Raw genomic sequence first — 20314 nt, 5'->3', positions numbered from 1 at the left:
CTTTTTTACAGCCTCTATATAAGCAAAACTTCTATTGGCTTCAGTTAGAATTTTGCTTGCATAAGGACTGCATTGTGGAGGCTAATATTTGTACATTTGACATCCTCTAATGAAAGGAAGTATAAATTAATTTAGAAATTTGGGTCTTCTGATTTATTATTTGTTGTTTTGCTGGTTTGAGAATAAATATTGTTCATGTGGCTGTACCCGCAGTCATCAAGAAGCTTAAATGCAAGCTCTTTATATTTTCATTTTAGCTGGTTAGGGTGGTATTATTACACATTACATTGTATCCTGAAACTGAAATAACTGAGACTGGTGCACTCTGTGCTTACAAGCAACTGTAGTGTATGTCCCTGGGAGAGAAGTGTTCACTACCACCTACATCTGTAGTTCAAATCTGCTCCCATTAAAGTCAATTGCAAAACCCCCATTGACTTCAGCGGAAGTAGGATGAGGCCTTTTAGGCTAGAGACTTGCAATTACTTGGAGCCTCTGCACAAATACCTGTTCCCGAACTTGAGCAGTGACCAACTCTACTATCAGCAATGCAGAACTGAGAATTGTGTATATCACTTAACTTAATGAGATGATAGATTATTTTCATTCTTGGTTTCTTTTTAATAAAACATGCTTACCTGGTCCTTGTTGTCCCCACTCCATTTATGTGTGGGGAGGGAGGGAATTACCGTTTGAGTTACATCGGTGCACACTGTCACCTCATAGGCTTCTACACCACTTAATACCACCAGGGATTCAATAATACAATTAATTTTGAAAAAAAATCAATAATCACACAACTCCTCCCAAGGGGAAACAGGAAACAATTATAACATGGACAGGAAAATGAACTGACAGTACAATGCACAACGCCACTCTTTAGTTAGATGTATTACGCTTTGCTTGGCCAGCTTGACGAGACTTGGGTTTAACGGGGCTGATTTTCAGAAGACCCTGCGCGGCTGCCGCCCGACGGCTAAAGCGGCTCCAGAAGCAGCAGGAGCGCGGCCCCTTTAAGGAAGGCGGGAGGCGGGCCTGGCTGCCCCTAGCCGGCTGAGGCGGATTCACTTCCAGGCCGCCCCGGCTGGCTGCTGGGTGACGGAGCCTGGGGAGCCAGCGCAGAGATGGTGAGTCCTTCCCCCCCCCCGCCATGGGGTTTGCAGCCCGCCGAGGGCAGGGGCCCCACGCGGGGAGGGTCGGGGCTGCCTCCCCCCGGCACAGCCCCTGGCGAGCTCGGCTGAGGTAAACTCCCCTCCGGCTGCCTCGGGGGCTGTTCGAGGCGGGCGGTGAGGCCCTCGCGGGGGCGGACTGGCGGGCGATGGCAGCCCGGCGCTCGCGGCCCTGACAGCAGATCGCTGCGGCTCCTCGGCGCCAGGGGAGCAGGACAGTTCGCGGTTGCTGCGGGCCGCCAGCCTGGGGAGCGGGTGGTTGTGCAACGAGCCGCTGAGCGGCGTGTTACATAAACAGGGACCGGGGCTGCAGGAGCTGGGCGGCAGCTCCGCGCCGTGGAGGGGCGAGTTACGTTCCCTGATAGCGGCTCGCCCCGGGCTGTTAACAACCAACCCATCTCGGGGGCCCCTTCCAGAACCAACTGGGGGCTTAGCGGGGCGGGCGAACTGTACCCGAGCCCCCCTCGTTTGGATGCACTTAGACCCGGGTCACCTGTTCGCCTGCCTTCAGGGGACTATGCCCTGCTGGTATCAGCACCTTTCTTCTACCACTCCAGCTGTGTCTGCAGTAAGGGTTGTGCTGTAACAGGTGTGCTGTAAACAAGACACGAGAAGTCATTCCTCTGCTCTGCTCTGCGCTGGTCAGGCCTCAGCTGGAGTATTGTGTCCAGTTCTGGGCACCGCATTTCAAGAAAGATGTGGAGAAATTGGAGAGGGTCCAGAGAAGAGCAACAAGAATAATTAAAGGTCTTGAGAACATGACCTGTGAAGGAAGGCTGAAGGAATTGGGTTTGTTTAGTTTGGAAAAGAGAAGACTGAGAGGGGACATGATAGCAGTTTTCAGGTATCTAAAAGGGTGTCATCAGGAGGAGGGAGAAAACTTGTTCACCTTAGCCTCCAATGATAGAACAAGAAGCAATGGGCTTAAACTGCAGCAAGGGAGATTTAGGTTGGACATTAGGAAAAAGGTCTTAACTGTCAGGGTAGTTAAACACTGGAATAAATTGCCTAGGGAGGTTGAGGAATCTCCATCTCTGGAGATATTTAAGAGTAGGTTAGATAAATGTCTATCAGGGATGGTCTAGACAGTATTTGGTCCTGCCATGAGGGCAGTGGACTGGACTCGGTGACCTCTCGAGGTCCCTTCCAGTCCTAGAGTCTATGAATCTATGATCTTTAACTAGTTTAGTTTAAATCAAACAAACTCCCTGCTCTTAACTGGAATAGTTAAATGGACACACAACCTATGTGTAGATCAGGCCATACCCAATTAAGGAGCACAAGTTCCTTCAAAAAATCAGGGGGACTTGTACTTCCGAGTCACTCATGTCTACACTGCAAAACAGACACACCAGATCCCTGAGCCCAAACATCTACACTGTATTTTTTATAACCCCACAGCTCTAGCCCAGTGAGCCCAAGTCAGCTGACATGGGCCAGCCATTGATATTTGGTTGCAGGGTAGATATATAACACCCTCCATGGGCAGGATTGAACCGGGGACATCTGGAGCTTAGTGCATGAGCCTCTACAACAACATGAGCTAAAAGTGAACTAGGCCTGCCTGTTAGCTAAGGCTGTAAAGCAGACTTATTTTATCTTTCTCTTTAAGCGGTCTCGGTGCCACTAGATGGGATAGAACAGTGGTTCTCAAACTTTTGTACTGGTGACACCTTTCACATAGCAAACCTCTAAGTGCAACCCCCCTTATAAATTAAAAACACTTTTTTAATATATTTAACACCATTATAAATGCTGAAAGCGAAGTGGGGTTTGGGGTGAAGGCTGACAGCTCACGATCCCCCATGTAATAACCTCATGACCCCCTTAGAGGTCCTGATCCCCAGTTTGAGAACCCCTGGGCTAGAACAACACACCCAGAAGGTGTGTGGGTTACAGATGATACACCCTCAGGGCTTCAGTCTACACTGACTTTGGCTCACTCTGCAATGCTAGCTTGGGTTGGAGCTTAGACTGGAACTCATGCTCTGATGGTGTGTTGACACCGGAATAAAATTTCTGCAATTGGCCTGGATCATCTGACTCACCTTGATCGTCTGACTTGTGCTTGTGGTGCTCGGGCTGGAGCCTGGGCTTTGGGACCCTTCCGCCTTGCGGGGTCCCAGAGCTTGGGCTCCAGTTTGAGTCTAAACATCTACAACCTCGCATCTTGAATCCCACGGCCTCCCCTGGGTGTTAATTGTTGTGTAGATGTTCCCTGACACCCACCCACCTTGCTGGGATTAATAGTCCAAGTACCAGTTCAAGTGGGAATGTGTAAACTGCTATTTTTAGACTCATAGTTTGAGTCAAAGTCTGTAGACCTAGGCTCCGAGACACTGCGGTGTTGTTGGTTTTTTGTTTTGTTTTTTCAGTGTAGACATACTGGTGCTTTTGAAAATGCAGCTCCCAGTGGATAAGAAACTGATTTTTGTCATCTGAAAAGAGTGGACAAGTGCAAATTGCAGGGATTTGACTAGAGGCTGGTTTTTTTTGTGGTGGGGTATTAGATTAGTTCTCTTGGGATCCAGGAAGTGGCAGGAGAAGCAGTAGAAGAGGTGGGAGAGGAGCTGTGTTACCTCAGGTTTTCCTGACTGCAAAAAGATTGTAAATAAATTGAGTGTTTTGTTTCTATAGCTACTTTAAAGGCCACCTGGCTCCCAGGTGACTCTTAAGGCCAACAGCTCACTTTTTACAGGGTTACAGGCTTATGCAACATCTCAACAGTCCATGCTTCACTTCTTTCCTCTTTGAGCCACCCACCCCCTCACAGCTGCAACATGTAGTGTTCAGGTGAGGGTGGAACAAAGGAAGAACTAAAACAGAAAGCAAAAGCACTACAGCCAGCATTAAAAAGAGGATACAGTAGGAAAGTAAATAGGAACAGAAAATGAAAATACAATTCAATTGTGCAAGGGACATAGTGCAAGTTTTATGCTAGGCACTTACACACCTATCTGTCAATCAGTTTCAGGGGCAACAAAGGGCATTACAAGAACATCTGGCAAATGCTGCTATAGGCTTACCTGATTAAGGAGCACAAGTTTTATCAAAAAATCAGGGGGTCTTGTGCTTTTGAGTCACTTATGTCTACACTGTAAAAAAAACCTCACCAGGTTCCAGACAGAGCCCAAACGTCTACACTTCATTTTTTTTATAGCCCCATAGCTCTAGCCCAGTGAGCTCAAGTCAGCTGACATGGGCCAGCCATTGATGTCTCATTGCAGGGTAGATACACACTCAGGACTTCAGTCTGCACTGACTTTGGCTGGCTCTGCGATGTTAGCTTGGGTTGGAGCTTGGGTTCTAAGGGTGTGTTGACACTGGAATAAAAGACCTGTGATTGGCCTGGGTCATCTGACTTGCACTTGTGGTGCTCAGGCTGGAGCTTGGGCTCTGGGACCCTTCCCCCTTGTGGGGGGGATGAAGGAGGGGTTGGTGGAATAAGTTGCGCTAGTAAAAGCGCAGTTGTGCCAGTATACGTGCATCTACAATAGGAATGCTTTTCAAGTATAGTATTACAGTATTCCTATGAGTAAAGAGCTCCTGGTGTAGTCATGGACTAAGGGGTGTCTCTAAACGGAAAGTTATATACTTTTTCAGTTTAGTTCCTCCATTTGAAAGAGGTTTAAACTAATTCCCACTTCCCCTAAAAAAAGTCCTTATTCTGGAATAAGAGTGACCACGCAGGGAATTATACCAATATTATTGGTAAAACTGTCCTGTGTGGAGATCTTTCCTTCAACACAAATTTTGTAGACTGAGATGAATGTTTGGGGAGTCTTTACAAATGTGTTAAGACTTCAAATTAACTGTTAATCAACTAACTCAAGGTAAAAAATAGTGTAGACAAAGACTAGAGTCTGAGATTTAAAAAAATAAACTAAGTAACCATGCATTTTGCCCTTTAAGAGCAGGTGTTGGAGACTGGAGTAGAAAATGTGTATGTTGGCCTTGTAACCTGGTAGAACATGTATTTAGAAGATAGTAAACATGATTGATTAAGAAAGTAATGATAATAGGTCATATGATGTTTATGGCCATGCTGAGATGTAATTTTTAAGTAGTTCTGAGGAAATTCACTTATTAAATGCTCTGTACATTCAAAACAATAACAAAACTTACAAATTAAACCAGTTACTGATTCTTCTTTCCCGACCAACCCATCAGGAGTAATACCACTTCCCATAAAGCTCCTTTCCCCCACCTCATATGTTCTCCCTAGCTCATCATCTTGAAAGCCTGGGAAAACAGATGGGCCTTGCAGAGTGTCCAGAAAGCCAACAGATTCAGGTTCTGTTATACCAAGGTAGACAACAGGTTCCAAAATTGAGGGTCATTCACTGAATATACTTTGCCGGCAGCCACCTTACAGTTATACCAGAGGTCTGCGTGCTTCGTTTCTTCAGCTGCCTGGGTATATCATGTCGGGAAAGCTTAACTCTTTATAGGCTAAAAGAAACACCTTAGTATTTTAAATGATTTGGAGTAGGGGAAGTTTTAAAATGCAGTGCATTTTTACATGAAAATCTAGATTTTGGGGGTTGGGAGTGAGACAGCTTCCATTATCCTTGTAATTTACAGTTAAATATCTTTTAATTAAATCTTCATAAAGAGTAATTTAGTTATAGTATTAGGCCTAAATTGCCAACTCTGCAAAATACAGTTAGATCCATGGTCAATGAACTGATGGACTGTTAAAATGTAGCTCTAGTTCACAATTTCAGATGTATGGTTATTATCTACTTCCTTTCATTTCTATGTTAGAAATACAGATTAAGAACACTTGTTTTAAAATGTTGGGTGACTTTCAGGCCTTGTTTACATGGTGCTTTAATTTAGTGCAGATTAGCTGGGGTGTAAGTTCTAGTTCACACCAGCATGTTGCACGCTTACTAGCCCATGTGGATCCTGCTGATGATGCATGCTGAAAGTTCCCTACCCTGCACCGCACTGCACATCAACATGGTATTAAGCCCTTACTTAGGCCTGCTCTACGCTACCAAGTTAGGTTCAGATAAGTCTGCTTGTATCAACCTAGTTATGCATGTAGACTCTGTTTTCGGGTGCAACTGTGTTCTGATGTAAATGTGTCTGAGCACACCTCCTGTTCCATGATTCCCATGTCAAGAGCTCCTAAAGAAACCAAATGTAAGGTCACCTTTTATTTGAAGTGGAGAGGAAAAGAACTTCTTGTCTTTTTAGATAGGATGCTTGAGGTCCTCTGTATATAGCACTTATTAGAGAAAAATGGCAATTGAAAACAAAGAAAGGAATACTTGTTTTTTTGTAAATCTGTGTCCTTGGATCAAAGGTACTGAATCAGGGTGGTTCTGCTATGTTGGAAAGTTTTGGCATTTGTGTCTTCTATTTTAAAAAGCACTGTGCTATTTATATTTAGAACAAATGACAAACGTGGAGCATATCCCCTTCCCTAATGGAAACCAAAATGAAGCAGCAGTCATAGGGCAGGGGTTCTCAAACTGGGGCTGGGACCCCTCAAGGGGTCGTGAGGTTATTATATGGGGGGGGTCACGAGCGGTCAACCTCCATCCCAAACTCCACTTTGCCTCCAGCATTTGTAATGGTATTAAATATATTAAAAAGTGTTTTTAATTTGTCAGGGGGGTTGCACTCAAAGGTTTGCTATGTGAAAGGGATCACCAGCAAAAAAGTTAGAGAGCCACTGTCATAGGGCATTTGTGGTCAGAACAAACAAATTTTGATGTCAAAGTTGATATAGGTTTCTCAGAAAGAGTTTAATGGAAAGATAAGGATCTATCAATATTCTAGAAAAATCTTCAAAGCTTTTACACTGGTTCATCAAGGAAAAGCTAAGTAAGCAAAAGCTACTTTTTATTTGTTCAGAGGATTTTATTTTTAAATGAGTCTGTGATATGAGGGCTTGCAAAGGAGCAGATGAAGTCATTATTGAGGATAGCGAAGCTAGCCTTTCTGCCAGAGTAGGCTACAGCAGCCTGACAGAAGAAGTCAGATATACTTGTTGATTTAGTATACAGTAAGTAGGTGTATGTGATTGTGGTTCACATGATGCTGTTTTAGAAAAAATTCAGGAAAAACATGGTTGAAATTCTTAATAAAGTAATCCTCTTCATTAATTTTAAACAAGACTTGCTGAATTTAGGATTCTGTAGTTCAAGAATGTGAAGTGGCCCTGTGTAAACTGTACTGTCTCTAAATAGTGAAACTTTATATAGGGTAAAACATTTTCTCTCCATAACAAACAATTTATTAGGATAGGGTGGGAAGCAGAAGTTTTAAATATTCCTCTTTTTTATTTTATTTTTTATTTGTGGGGGAGAGAATTCTTTGTTGCGTGTGACAAATCTGCCGAAGACACTCATTTACGTGCTTATAATCAGATGCACTTGGATTGAAGGAGGCATTATGCTTCAGGCTGCCACGTGCATTAGGTTGCTGTTAGATGCTGAAATCCATGCTGTTTATTTTATTAACTTATTATGTATACTACTAATTACAATTTAATTTTTCATATGTTTTCATGCTTAATAAACATCTATTAAAATAGTAATTCATTGTTTTTAAACAAAAGCTTTTAAAAAGCTAAAGAAAACTATTCTACTTTATAAGGCAAAACTATAGTCACTCTTGGCTGCATAAGTAGAATGCTGTTATGTATCTTGAGTAATAATGTCAGTCTTTCAGATGTACACCAGAGAAGACACATGAGGTCTGCTTATCTTTTTGACTGCCTGCCTTGTGACTTTTATATGAACTTGACAGGATGGAAAAGTACTGAGATTGAAGGGACTCTGTGTAGTAGTTTAGATAGGTAATTTAGGCTGTGTATACAAAAGTCTAATCACACATTTCAATAGAAATGTCTGTGTATATTTCTATATAAAACAGCTTTTGTTCAGATTTAATCAGTCCTAGGCAGTGTTTACAACTTGAACATGGCAGCACTGTGTTAATGCATGAGAGCTGGAAAGTGAAATTAATTAGAAACAAAAGGGAAACTACTGTAGTTCATTTCCGTTTTCAAAGTTGAGTGAAATGCAAAAACTTAACAGCATAAAAAGAAAAGTAACATTTTGAAAATTATTTTACTTCTAACCTCATATGTTCTTAAACATAGGCAAGGATTTTTTCTTTTTAGCATAAGATCTTGAACATGTCCTTTTTAAGGAAAAGAACAGTACATTAGAAAATCAGAAATGCTTCTGGCTCTGCTAAAATAATTATAGGGCATGTCCCCATTGTCACGTTACAACAGTAGAGTATTCCAAGAAGAGTCACTTTATTTTTCATGACACTTATTGAGGAACTTCATTAGAACACAGAACACAGTATTGCCCCTACTGGGTCTTCTGCTTCACTGTACAGTTTATGCCAAAAACCTTCCCAAACTCCTTCCCACCTGGCTTTTTGCCATAGATTTACAGAAGCAGTGCACACAGTCTCATGCCCACCACTGTGGGAATCAATGAAGTTCATGAAAGATGTGTGGTGTTACTGGTGTGTGTATAATTAATCCTACTTAATAGATATTGTTGGATGCCCTTCTGGTGTGAAGAATAAGCATTTTGAATGGAATCAGACTAGAGATGGGCTGAACTTCAATATTTTTATTTGAACTTCCCCTAAAATTTGGGGGTGTTTAGATCTATGGTATTGGTCTGGGCTCATGTCTGATCACAAACAGACATTTTTTTTAATCTACACCCTTATCTTCCCAATTTATTTCAGTTACTGGTCCATCAGCAAAGCCTAATAACATCATTGGACTTCAATGACTGACACACAGAAGAACATAGCTTTTCTGGCAAAAAGAATGGAAAGGTGCCAAAAGCAATATCACCAATGTTTTGCCTCTATCAGATGTTGAAGCAGCAAATTACAAGCACTGGAGTTGTTGTGAGCAAGGGGCATCTTTTATTAAATGGGAGTAGATTTCATATGCTGATTCTTGATTGAGAATCAACAGTCATCATATGCTCTTCAATGTGTGAAGTAATTTTAGGATAGACAATTTCTTCCCCCTCCACTTTTAAAGAGAAGTGATTTTTAAATGATTAGCCAAAATTCTGTTCAGAAGACTTTCAGGCATCCGTTATACATCATAAAGAAGCAAAAGAGTCTAGACCACCCATTTCCCCCCCCCTTAATATCTTTGCGTACAGATGTAGCCAAAATTTACTGCTTCCTGATAATGTCCAACAAATCTTATAAGAAAATTAGTTAATTAGTAATAAAATGCATTAACAATACTTCAGAGCATTTTTGTAAACGCTAAGCACTACAAATCCCCTGTGAGGCAAGTAAGAATTTCAAATGGGGAAACTGAGGCAGGGAATTTGAGTTACTAATCAAAGGTTGTAGAGGAAGTTTGTCTGAGTAGGAATTATAATTTGGAGCTTCTGGTTCCCAACCCTGTGCTTGCAACTCTCAACTGTGTTAAATTAACATGTCTTTTAGCTGACTACATGTGATTGGTTAGGAATGGGACAAAGGTAAGGTGAAGTTCCTGAAAGTATGCAGTGTTACATGGAACAGTTCATTTATAAAAAGATGCATCTTAATGAGTTAATCAAGAGGATTACATGACGCAGATGAAGTAACAGAATGGAAGCCACATAAAGTAGAAATAAAAGATAAATATAGCCAGAACATTCAGTTTAAAGGCAAAATAACATTGCTCTTGGAGTTTGAGATGTATCAAAAACTGACACCCTTATTTTCAAAATCGTGTAGGGGAACATGTACCGGTCACTCAGCATTCTTTGGTGTTAGTGTTGAGAATGATTCATAATGTTTGTGAGTCACTCCTTATGATGATGGAATGTGGTTGCTTAAAAACAGCAGGCTGTTATTGGGCACTAGAAGACTGAACAGAAAAACTATATTCAAAGATTAAGATTATGTATTAATAAGAGAAGTTCAGAGGTTTCTCATGATTATTTCCTGTCTTGCTGTTAGTGTCTGATACACCCAAGGATATGTTTTGCAATACCTTGGCGCTGTGTGTAGGATAAATATGAAATTAAAGAATTAGGGTTAGTTTGGTTAAGGAAGAGTGTGTGTTTGTGTTTGTGTTGTAAAGAAGGGCCTTGACTAGCAAGTAGAAGGAAGGCCTTGAAAATACTGAGTTATAAGGTCACTAGGAATAAAGTAGGGAGACTGTCTGTCTGGTTCAAAGAATAACTAATAAGATAAGGGAAAGCTTCTTTTTAAAAAGGGGGGGAAAAAAAGAAAAAAAGCCTCTGACAACTGGGGTGGCTGCGGATGGTTTTAAATAAGACAAAAGTAATCTGTTTTAAAATGAGTTCCCATGACCCTTCCCAACCCACATTCCAAAGTTGAAGCCTCTGGGAATGGAAAAACTGTTGGTCAGAAAGAAGGAGGGGCATGAAGACCTTGAAAAGAAAGAAGGTTGTAAATCTCACCTGGATTAAGACTGGAAATAAGGGTGAATGGTTTTAAATTGATTTTTAGCTGAAGTCAGTAACTGGCAATGATCTCACTTGTTTGTTTACGGGTATAAAAAGTAAACTCTTAAAGGGGTCATTGCTAATACCTGCCTGATCATGTTGAAGCCAACAAGTATAGGTAAATATCCCAGGTTTAGTCTGTTTGTATGTATCTTGATTAAATGCTTATAAATGTTTGCTACTGTTTGGACGTAGTAAATTGCTTATTATTTAGGCTTTTTATGCATCTTTAGTGCAATTGTATAAATATCATTTGACCTTTGGATTTAATGAAGGAATTTAGGGTTAAATTAATGTCATGGTAATATTCTGCATAAATAATAATTCCAACACAAGGTAAAAAAATGTTGGCTATGATTTGAAAGAAGACTATAAAAATTGTCACTTTGGGTCCCAGGTTTGTACAGTAATGAACAGGTCGTCTTCAGTCCTTTTTAATCTTGTACTTAAATACTATTTGTCATTTATCAGTTTTAGTATTAATAAAACATTGCCCCTTATTTTAAGGCTATTTTAAACTTTCAGCTTTTCATTTCTAGTAGATTGGAAGCAGCATGGGTTGATTTAAATCAGCAATCAGGAAACCTTGATTTAAAGCATTTATTTTAATCTTGTTTTGCATTTGTACTTTTTAGTTATTTTCCTAAAACATGTTAACACGCATCTAAATATAGTCTTTACTCTAATTTTTGAATAAATTTTTGCTAATCAGGAGGACACACTAACTGCTTTAATGCATAGATATATCTCATTCTACATACATTATTCAGATTCTTAATTTTTACAATTTTTATCACATTAAGAAATTGTGAATGATGCATTTCTTATTTACTAGATAACTTTCTGTTCTTGGTCTGCATTTAGATCTGAAATTGGGATTCAACTAAAAATGAACAAAAACGTTTTATAATTATTTTTATTAGTTAAATATAACTGCCTTAAATATGCTGATTACATAAGAAACGTTTATCAAAACATATTTTTCTTTTAGAACAAAGGAAGGCTTGACTATAATTAGTGGATTATCTGCACTTTTGGGTCAGATTTTCAAAGTTACTTTGGGATCTAATCTCCTTCCAGATTTTAGAATTAGTAGATCTCATTGTCTACCACCTGGTTTTTATAGATTGGAAGAGGAAAACAAGCTTTCCTGCTTTCTCAGATGCCAAGTAGTTTCTCAACTTAGTTTGGATTAGTTCATTCAAACAAAATATTCCCTCTGCATCTGCTGCTAAACTAAAAGTGATGAAGGCAAAAGCTTTTGTACACAACAGAAATTGAAATTGCATTTGTGAAATGTCAACGTTTGCTCCACTATAAAAATTGAAAATAATATAGATTCTTAATGGAGTGCATGAAATTGTGAAACATTTATAAAACTTGAGTTGACTATCACAGTTAAAGATGTTTTCCTCATGAGTTTGTGTATATTTAAAAAAGCAACACTGATTAAAAATTTGAAGAGAGCTCATTATTGCAGTGTAGAATTTTTGGTTATTTATTTAAATTATTTGAAGATTATATGATGCTTAGGCATTAACATTGGTTATTTAAAATTTTAATTTTAAACATTTTATTTATAAAAAGAAAAATATATTTATCTTAATCTGATTTTTAAAAAATAATTATTCTATTTTAATCCACCTTGCAATAAAATAATTAGCAGTTTGGCTTTGCACTTCAGCAGGTGATATACCAGTATCCAACAGAAGCATAGTCTCTACACCAGCTTGGTGTTTCTTTTGAATATAATGAGTTTTAAACATCCTGTCTCTCTTTTGTTTGGAATAGGGAAATGGAAACAGCAGCAACATCATAATGCAGTATATTCCATTAAATTACTGTAGGATCATATTTAATATATTAACTACATTTAAAAGGATGTTATTCTTCAGATGCAAAGTGAGAGATTTAATAGTTACAATTGAATGTATGATGATAGGGTGTCCCCTCAGCTGATTTTGTAATGCTACCCTTTCCGTTAGTGATGAGAATTGTGCTAACAAAACACTGACTGGTACCAAAATACTATGTTTATAAATGGGCTTGATCATTCATGGCCAATATTTTTGATTTAACTCTAATGTCTCAGTAATTTGGTTGTGTTTTGCTTATGACAGGAGGAGGCATCTCCATATACTTTACTTGATATCTGCTTGAATTTTCTGACCGCTGACTTAGAAAAGTTTTGTACAGAAAGGCAAGATGGAACACTGTGCTTGCAGGAGCCAGGAATATTTCCACAAGAAGTGGCTGATCGACTGCTGCAGACTATGGCATTTCATGGTAATATCTTTATTTTGAAGGCAGCAGCTGTAGGTTTTCCACTAGAATATGACATTGCAGCCCCTACTTTATAGTCTAGCAGGATCTGGCACTGGAGCCATATGAGCCTTCTTCCTTAATCTCCAGTGAAGAGGAATTTTTGCTCTTCTGGCTTTGTCACAACTTCTGCTGAATGCATCATGGATGGATAGATAGCTGCCTTCATGGATAAAATGTCCTTTGTCCCATGTTTGCCCTTAGTTTAATGTTTCTTTTCAATTAGATGTCAGCACTTTTCGCTGGGGTTCTTATTTCTGTCAGGATTAAAAGAATCTGATGAACTATATCTTTCTGCAGATGCTCAGATATTTAATTAGAATGTTAATAATATCTTTCATGGAGTAATTAACTGAAGTCTGTCTGTTCCACCCTGTATCTGCATAATTACATCTAAAATTATCTGGCTATAACACCTTCATTCATTTCATGTTACACAGTAAGCAGTGTGCATAAAATGTATTTCGTTGCTGAAAAGAAAAATCAAACCAGGAAATGCACTATAAAAAACTGTCAAAACCATTATTTTCTTCTTCTAACTACATCTGTACCTTGATATAACTCTGTCCTTGGAAGCCAAAAAATCTAACCGTGTTATATTGAACTTGCTTTGATCAACTGGAGTGCGCAGCCCTGCTTCCCCGGAGCACTGCTTTACCACGCTATATCCAAATTCATGTTATTTTGGGTGGCGTTATATCCAGGTAGCGATGTATATATTAAGTGCAGGCCTAACATATGTCTTCACTAAAGTCTATCTTTTGATAAGGGTGACCACCCTGTTTCTGATATCAGACTCCTGGTCTTCAATATGGACTGGACAGGAAATGGAGGGTGGGTGGAACCTCAGCAAAATGTTTTGAATTTTTGTCAGCTTTCTAACCAGTTCTCATAAGTTTGTGGTAGGTCCATATAAATGCAAGTTTTAGTCTAAAATGTCCATAATTCGAGGTTGTTTTAAAGACAGGTTAATTACCAGTTGAAGTTTTCAGCCTTATATGAAGCAGACTAGGTTTTGTATATGTTGCTATTTATGCCTTGACTAACCCTTGAAAAATGTGTGATTTCTTCCGCACTGTTTCTGAAACTAGGGGCCCAGACCCAAAAGGGGATCACAAGCCTGTTAGGGTGTTGCAGTATTGCCACTCTTACTTCTGCACCACTGCTGGCAGCAGTGCTTCCTGAAGCTGATGGCAGGATGGAAATACTATGCCATCTTTGCTTCTCAGCTGCTGGCAGGCAGTATTGCCTTCAGAGCTGGCCACCTGGCCAGCAGCTGCCACTCTCCTGCCACCCAGCTCTGAAGGCGGAGTGGAGAGTGGTGGCTGCTGGCCAGGTGGCCAGTTCAGAAGCCAATGCTGCCTGCTAGCGGCAGTGGACAAATAAGGGTGGCATGATATTGCCACTCTTACTTCTGTGCTGTGGCAGCCCTGCCTTAAAGGCTGGGTAGCCAGAGACCAAATTTCATGGGGGAGACCAGATTTCATGGTCCGTGACGTGATTTTCATGGCTGTGAATTTGGTACACCCCTAATTATAACTACATTGACTGCAAACTGTGTATTATGAACCAGTTATTCTTGTTAATCCTTGTCATTTTCCCCCCATAGATTTGAAAAAAAACTCTGTAATACAGCATAAACTTATTGCTATTTTCCAACAGGGCTGCTAAATGATGGAACTGTGGGCATCTTCCGAGGCAACCAGATGCGTTTGAAACGAGCTTGTATCCGCAAAGCAAAAATCTCTGCAGTGGCTTTCCGGAAAGCATTTTGCCATCACAAGCTGGTAGAACTTGATGCTACGGGGGTGAATGCAGATATTACAATCACAGACATCATAAGCGGACTTGGCAGCAATAAATGGATCAAACAAAACCTTCAATGCCTTGTGCTGAACTCATTAACTCTCTCCTTGGAAGACCCATATGAAAGATGCTTTAGTCAGTTGTCTGGTCTTCGTGCTTTGAGCATTACCAATGTTCTGTTCTACAATGAAGACTTAGCAGATGTTGCATCACTTCCAAGGTTAGAAAGTCTAGATATATCCAATACTTCTGTCACTGACATAACTGCACTCCTCACCTGCAAGGAGCAACTTAAGTCTCTGACCATGCACCACCTGAAATGCTTGAAAATGACGACGACACAGATTTTGGATGTTCTAAGAGAACTGAAATATCTGAATCATCTTGATATTTCAGATGATAAACAATTCACATCAGATATAGCACTTCGTTTACTAGAACAGAAAGATATCCTACCTAACCTTGTGTCTTTGGACATTTCCGGAAGAAAGCATGTTACAGATGAAGCTGTAGAAGCATTTATTCAACAACGACCAACAATGCAGTTTGTGGGACTGTTAGCTACTGATGCTGGCTACTCAGAATTCCTTACAGGAGAAGGAAACTTAAAGGTTTGACGTTTTAAGTTTGGCTATTTAAAGTTGTTATAACAAACATGTGGCTCTTCCAGAATGAAATTATAGGTTCAGCTCCCATCATAATATTTTTATCCGGTAATGGCAATTGCTAAAAACTGTGGCTCGGGCCGTCATGTAACTGTTTCTGTGCCAAAATTTGGGTCATATTTAATGTAAATTGTCTATTTTTCTATACCACTCAATGAGTATTGAAGTACTGCTTTGAGATATCAAACCTCTGGGAACAGGATGTTAGCACTGGATAGTCTGAAACTATTTATTGGCATAATAAACTCTGGTTTCTTGGCATGACCTCTAGCATAAAGCATCAATATTTCAAAGCCTCATTCGTATTGATGCATTGGCATTTGTATACAGGTTTGAGCAGTTCTACTTAACACAGTAGATGCAATAAAACTTTATATTCAGGAACTACTTTTGTACTCAGCTCAACATCTGTTTTTTCAGATCGATGTTTCTGCCTGTCGCCCAGCCCTTTTATTACATCAGTGACTCACCTCTGCCCCCTCTTTTCTGGATAAGGCATTGGTTACCTTGTTCTCAAACCCCTCAATATGTTTAATACTCCTGCAAAGCTATACTCCAGTGTAGCAATCTGGAGTTGGTTCCTTTTGTTCTCTCGAACCATATTAATGATGAGTGATCTGTTAATACCCTGAACCACTTGTTGGAATTATCTGAGCTGTTTTACACCCCACACAGTAGTGTAACATTCCTTTTCTATTACCGGGTAATTCTGTTCAGTGAGAGACAGGTTTTTTGCTCAGAGTGCAATGGGCTGTTTCTTCCTGGTCTGCATCAGTACATCTCCTAGGCTTGTGTTGGATGCATCAATTCAATTCAAATACTTTCTTAAAATCTGGACTGGCCAAAATGGGTGTGCATCTCTCCTTTGATCTGTTCCCTCATTGTCCCTATAGTCCTGTAAGCCCTTCTATTTACTAGGTGTGCATCACTAGTGTTAATGTGGTGGTCTCTCTGGTAAGTAAAACCAGGTTTGTTAGAGAATACCATTTTTTGACTTTGTAACACAGCCACTACTTTACTTTTCTTTTCTTTTCTTTTTTTCCAATGGGGGCTAGCCCTTCACTTAAAATAATGCTCTCTAAAGAGTTCTCCCCATTACTCTCAGACATTAAGTCTAAGAGAGGCAATACTTGGCATTTCTCATCTGCATAGCATATCCTGTTTACTATAGGCGCTCTGTTATGGAAAGCTTTTACTCTGCTAATATGTACAGTTTGGGGTAAACCCTGACTATAGGGGTTTTGTAGCTGATAAGTGACTTCATTTTAGTTACTCGACCACCTCAAAGGGGCCCTCTCATGAGGGTATTTCATGCTTTTTGTAGGGGCTAATACCAAAACCAAAACATCTATGTTAAAGGCTCTTTCACTTGTCTCCTTGTCATACCATGCTTTTTGTATAGTTTCACTTTCTTCAAGATTATGCTGTACCAGCTTCATAATGGTTTTAGCTCTGCCATGAATTTAGATACAAATTCACTTATATTGAAATGTCTGCTTATATGTGCGAGCAGCTGATTTTTGTAATGTTACCACTTAAGAATAAACAGTAGGCAGTAATTTCCAGTGAGATCAGAACAGTTGTATAACAGTCCAGCAAAACTTCTCTGTGAAATACCTTATGAAGATAAACTGATAACCCTAGGTAGTGTGTGAGACAGATGTGAAGCTGGACATGAGTTCCAAATGGTGTGGGTTTTTTTACTTGCAAAATGCATCATAGTTTAGCGATGATCAACATTGTATTTTATCAATAGGGCAAGTAAAGATGGCAACAGCATCTCTCAAACACTGTAGTATGAAAGATTATTTCCTGGTCTGGCAGCAAGATCTGAGAGATTTGTTTGGCCCAAGCAATATGGGATGCAGAAGACTGATTGATTGTGGACTTGTTCATTGTAAACTATTTTATGTAAACACATCAAATGCAAAGTCTCTTGGCAACTCTCTTGCTCTCTCCAAATCTCTTGGAGCCAAACATATATCCCTTCAGATATCCTGAGGTGAATTAACTTAATTTTTTTTTGTGTGTGTGACTGAGCCACCCCTCCCGCAAATACCAATTCACCAACTGCAGTCTGTGAACATTTACTTGCCCCTAGGAAACACATGAAGTACCACAGCATATTGCTTACCTATAAAGAGATTTAAAAAGCAGTGGCATTAGATAATGGGAGTGCTCGCTGTAATGGGGGTGAAAAAGATACCAGGTGAGCAAGGGACATTTTTTAAAGATACTCTCCAAAGCCTAAGTTCTTTTGCCTTGACTGCCAAAAAGAAAAGAAAAATGTATTCTTAACCTGAGTTTTATGGAGACTCATAGAAGTGTAGGACTTGAATGGATCTCAATAGGTCATCTAGTCCAGTCCCCTTCCCTCAAGGTAGGACAAAGTAATAACTGGACCAGGGGTTCTGAAATTTCATTGCACTGCAACTCCCTTCTGACAAAAAAATTACTACATGACCCAGGAGGTGGAACTGAAGCCTGAGCCTGCCCGAGCTCCACTTCCCCGGGCACGGGGGCCAAAGCCAAAAGCTTGAGCCCCATTATCCAGGGCTGAAGCCCTTGGGCTTTAGTTTTGACCTTGCGTGCAGGGTCTCAGGCTTTGGCCCTGGGTGGCGAGGCTAAGGTTTTGGCTTCTGCCCTGGGTGGTGGGGCTCGAGTTTCATCCCTGGTCCCCAGCTAGTCTAACGCCAGCCCTGGTGATCCTATTAAATGGGATTGCAACCCACTTTGGGGTCCCAAACCGTAGTTACTAGAGAAATGTTGAACTAAACCATTTCTGACAGATGTTTATCCAGTCTGCTCTTTGACGGAGATTCCACAACCTTCCTAGGCAATTTGTTCCAGTGCTTAAGTTAATTAACTCAAGGTAAATTCTAGTGAAGGCAACTGTTGTTGTTTTTCACATGAGTTCGCAAGTTGAATTAAAGTCTAGGCTTTAAGAATTCATCTTTTTCTTTCTTTTTTTTTTTAAAAGAGAATATAGGACCTATGATACTTCTCATTAATAGAATTCTGGGAAGCTATAGCTACTGATTGAACTAATTAGTAACCTGCAAAAACAAGGAAACTTTCTCTCATTGGTGTGGCTAAAACAAAGCACCACCACCAGCTGAGAAGATTCCATCAAGTATATTGTTTCAGCAGCAGTGTGTGCCCATTTGTGTGAGATGGATCTTGCAGCTGTGAATCTTGCTTATAAGGCAAAAATGGACACAAGCAACATTAATTGGTTATGGAGTGACACTCCTCCTGCCTGATTGGTTACAGGGAGTTCTGGTCAAAGATTGGATTGAAGCTGAGTTTTGGTTTATACTTAGGGCCCTACCAAATTTACGGCCATGAAAAATGCATCACAGACTGAAATCTGGTCTCCCCTGTGAAATCTGGTCTTTTTGTGTACGATACCCTACGCTATACAGATTTCATGGGGGAGACCAGCGTTTCTCAAACTGGGGTCCCGACCAAAAGAGGGCTGTGGAGGGGGGTCACAAGGTTGTTGTAGGGTGGTTGCAGTATTGTCACTCTTATTTCTGTGCCACCTTCAGAGCTGGGTGGCCGGAGAGTGGTGACTGCTGGCCAGGTGCCCAGATCTGAAGGCAGCATATTGCCAGCAGCGGTGCAGAAGTAAGTGTGGCAATACCATACAGTGCCACCCTTACTTCCACGCTGCTGCCTTCAGAGTTGGGTCAGGACCCCTACAGTTACAACACCATGAAATTTCAGATTTAAATAGCTGAAATCCATGAAATTTTTTAAATCTTATGACCGTGAAATTGACCAAAATGGACCGTGAATTTGGTAGGGCCCTATTTATACTGTACAATATTACTTTATTTTGATGGGGAATGTTAAAATGTGTCTAGTGCTGGGTTACTGCAGGCAGATCATGTAGTAGGTAGATGAAATGTTAAAAACACAGAGATTTGGATAAAATGCCACCGGCTTTGGAACAATAGTTTTGCACAGTTAAGAAAAATCAAATTCTGAAATAAATAATGACAACTTTTAAAAAAGGAAATATAAACTTCTTTGTCTGTTCATAGGTGTCTGGAGAAGCAAATGAAACTCAGATTTCTGAAGCACTGAAACGGTACAGTGAGCGGGCATTCTTTGTGAGGGAAGCACTCTTTCATTTGTTCAGCCTTACACACATTATGGAAAAAACAAAGCCTGAAATTTTAAAGGTAAAACAATATACTTCAGATGAGAAAATCTTGCTCTGTTCTGTAAATTTAACTTCAGATGAGCATCTGGAAAGCTTATAATATACTGAAAACTTAGTGTATGTTATGTAGCTTTCTTCTGCCTGTTTGATTACTTGGTATTGCTTAAGAGGTTTAGTAGAAATCATTAAGCTTCTGTTAATGTTCACGTGAAAGTGATGCATGTGTTAGTGATGTGAATGGTGCAGAAGAGTTGATTTTCCTCTGAAAAGAGGCACCAGGCTAATTCAGCAGCAGTATGAATGCATTTTACAAATAAATACTTCTGAATGCGGCTTAGAAAAGTCTTCTAATATTGCATTATGACATGCTAACTATTGAACAAGTATTGCTTAAAGATAGACAAACTATTGAGTTATCTGTAGGAGTTATTAGACTAAAAGCCTGTCCCTAGGCCACTGGCTTTGTATCATTGGAGCCCCAGAGGTAGTTCAATCTTTATCATTCCAATGGAAGGAGAGATCAGAGAGATTCAGTTTTCTAGCAAAAAAGATTATTGATCAACATCTTTCAAATTAAACAAGTGACTTTAAGAAAATATCATGATTCTTCCAGCCTTGCTGTTAGGAGATATTGCTGCTTGATCATCTTAGTGTCAATTGTAAAGAGAGTTTGGATATTCAGTCACCAGCAAAGATTACTCTTCCATT

General features: G+C 40.0%; 1 protein-coding gene across 6 annotated transcripts in view; it reads left to right on the top strand.

Moving 5' to 3' along the window:
* Nucleotides 1-1018: 1018 nt before the first annotated feature.
* Nucleotides 1019-20314, top strand: part of LOC127055454 (protein zyg-11 homolog B) — a 36198-nt gene continuing 16902 nt past the window's right edge. Inside the window, exons 1-5 of one of the 6 annotated variants that reach the window (XM_050962428.1) lie at nt 1036-1127; nt 8901-8993; nt 12763-12928; nt 14627-15381; nt 19485-19625. In XM_050962428.1, the coding sequence (XP_050818385.1) occupies nt 12916-12928; nt 14627-15381; nt 19485-19625 (909 nt within the window). In that variant the 5' untranslated portion in view covers nt 1036-1127; nt 8901-8993; nt 12763-12915. The other 5 variants (XM_050962427.1, XM_050962430.1, XM_050962429.1 and 2 more) reach the window with 5 other exon arrangements.

The sequence above is a fragment of the Gopherus flavomarginatus genome, chromosome 7 (assembly GCF_025201925.1).
Source record: "Gopherus flavomarginatus isolate rGopFla2 chromosome 7, rGopFla2.mat.asm, whole genome shotgun sequence".
Lineage (NCBI taxonomy): Eukaryota > Metazoa > Chordata > Testudines > Testudinidae > Gopherus > Gopherus flavomarginatus.
The sequence above is the reverse complement of the archived record's forward strand: the minus strand, read 5'-3'. Positions and strand labels throughout refer to the sequence as shown.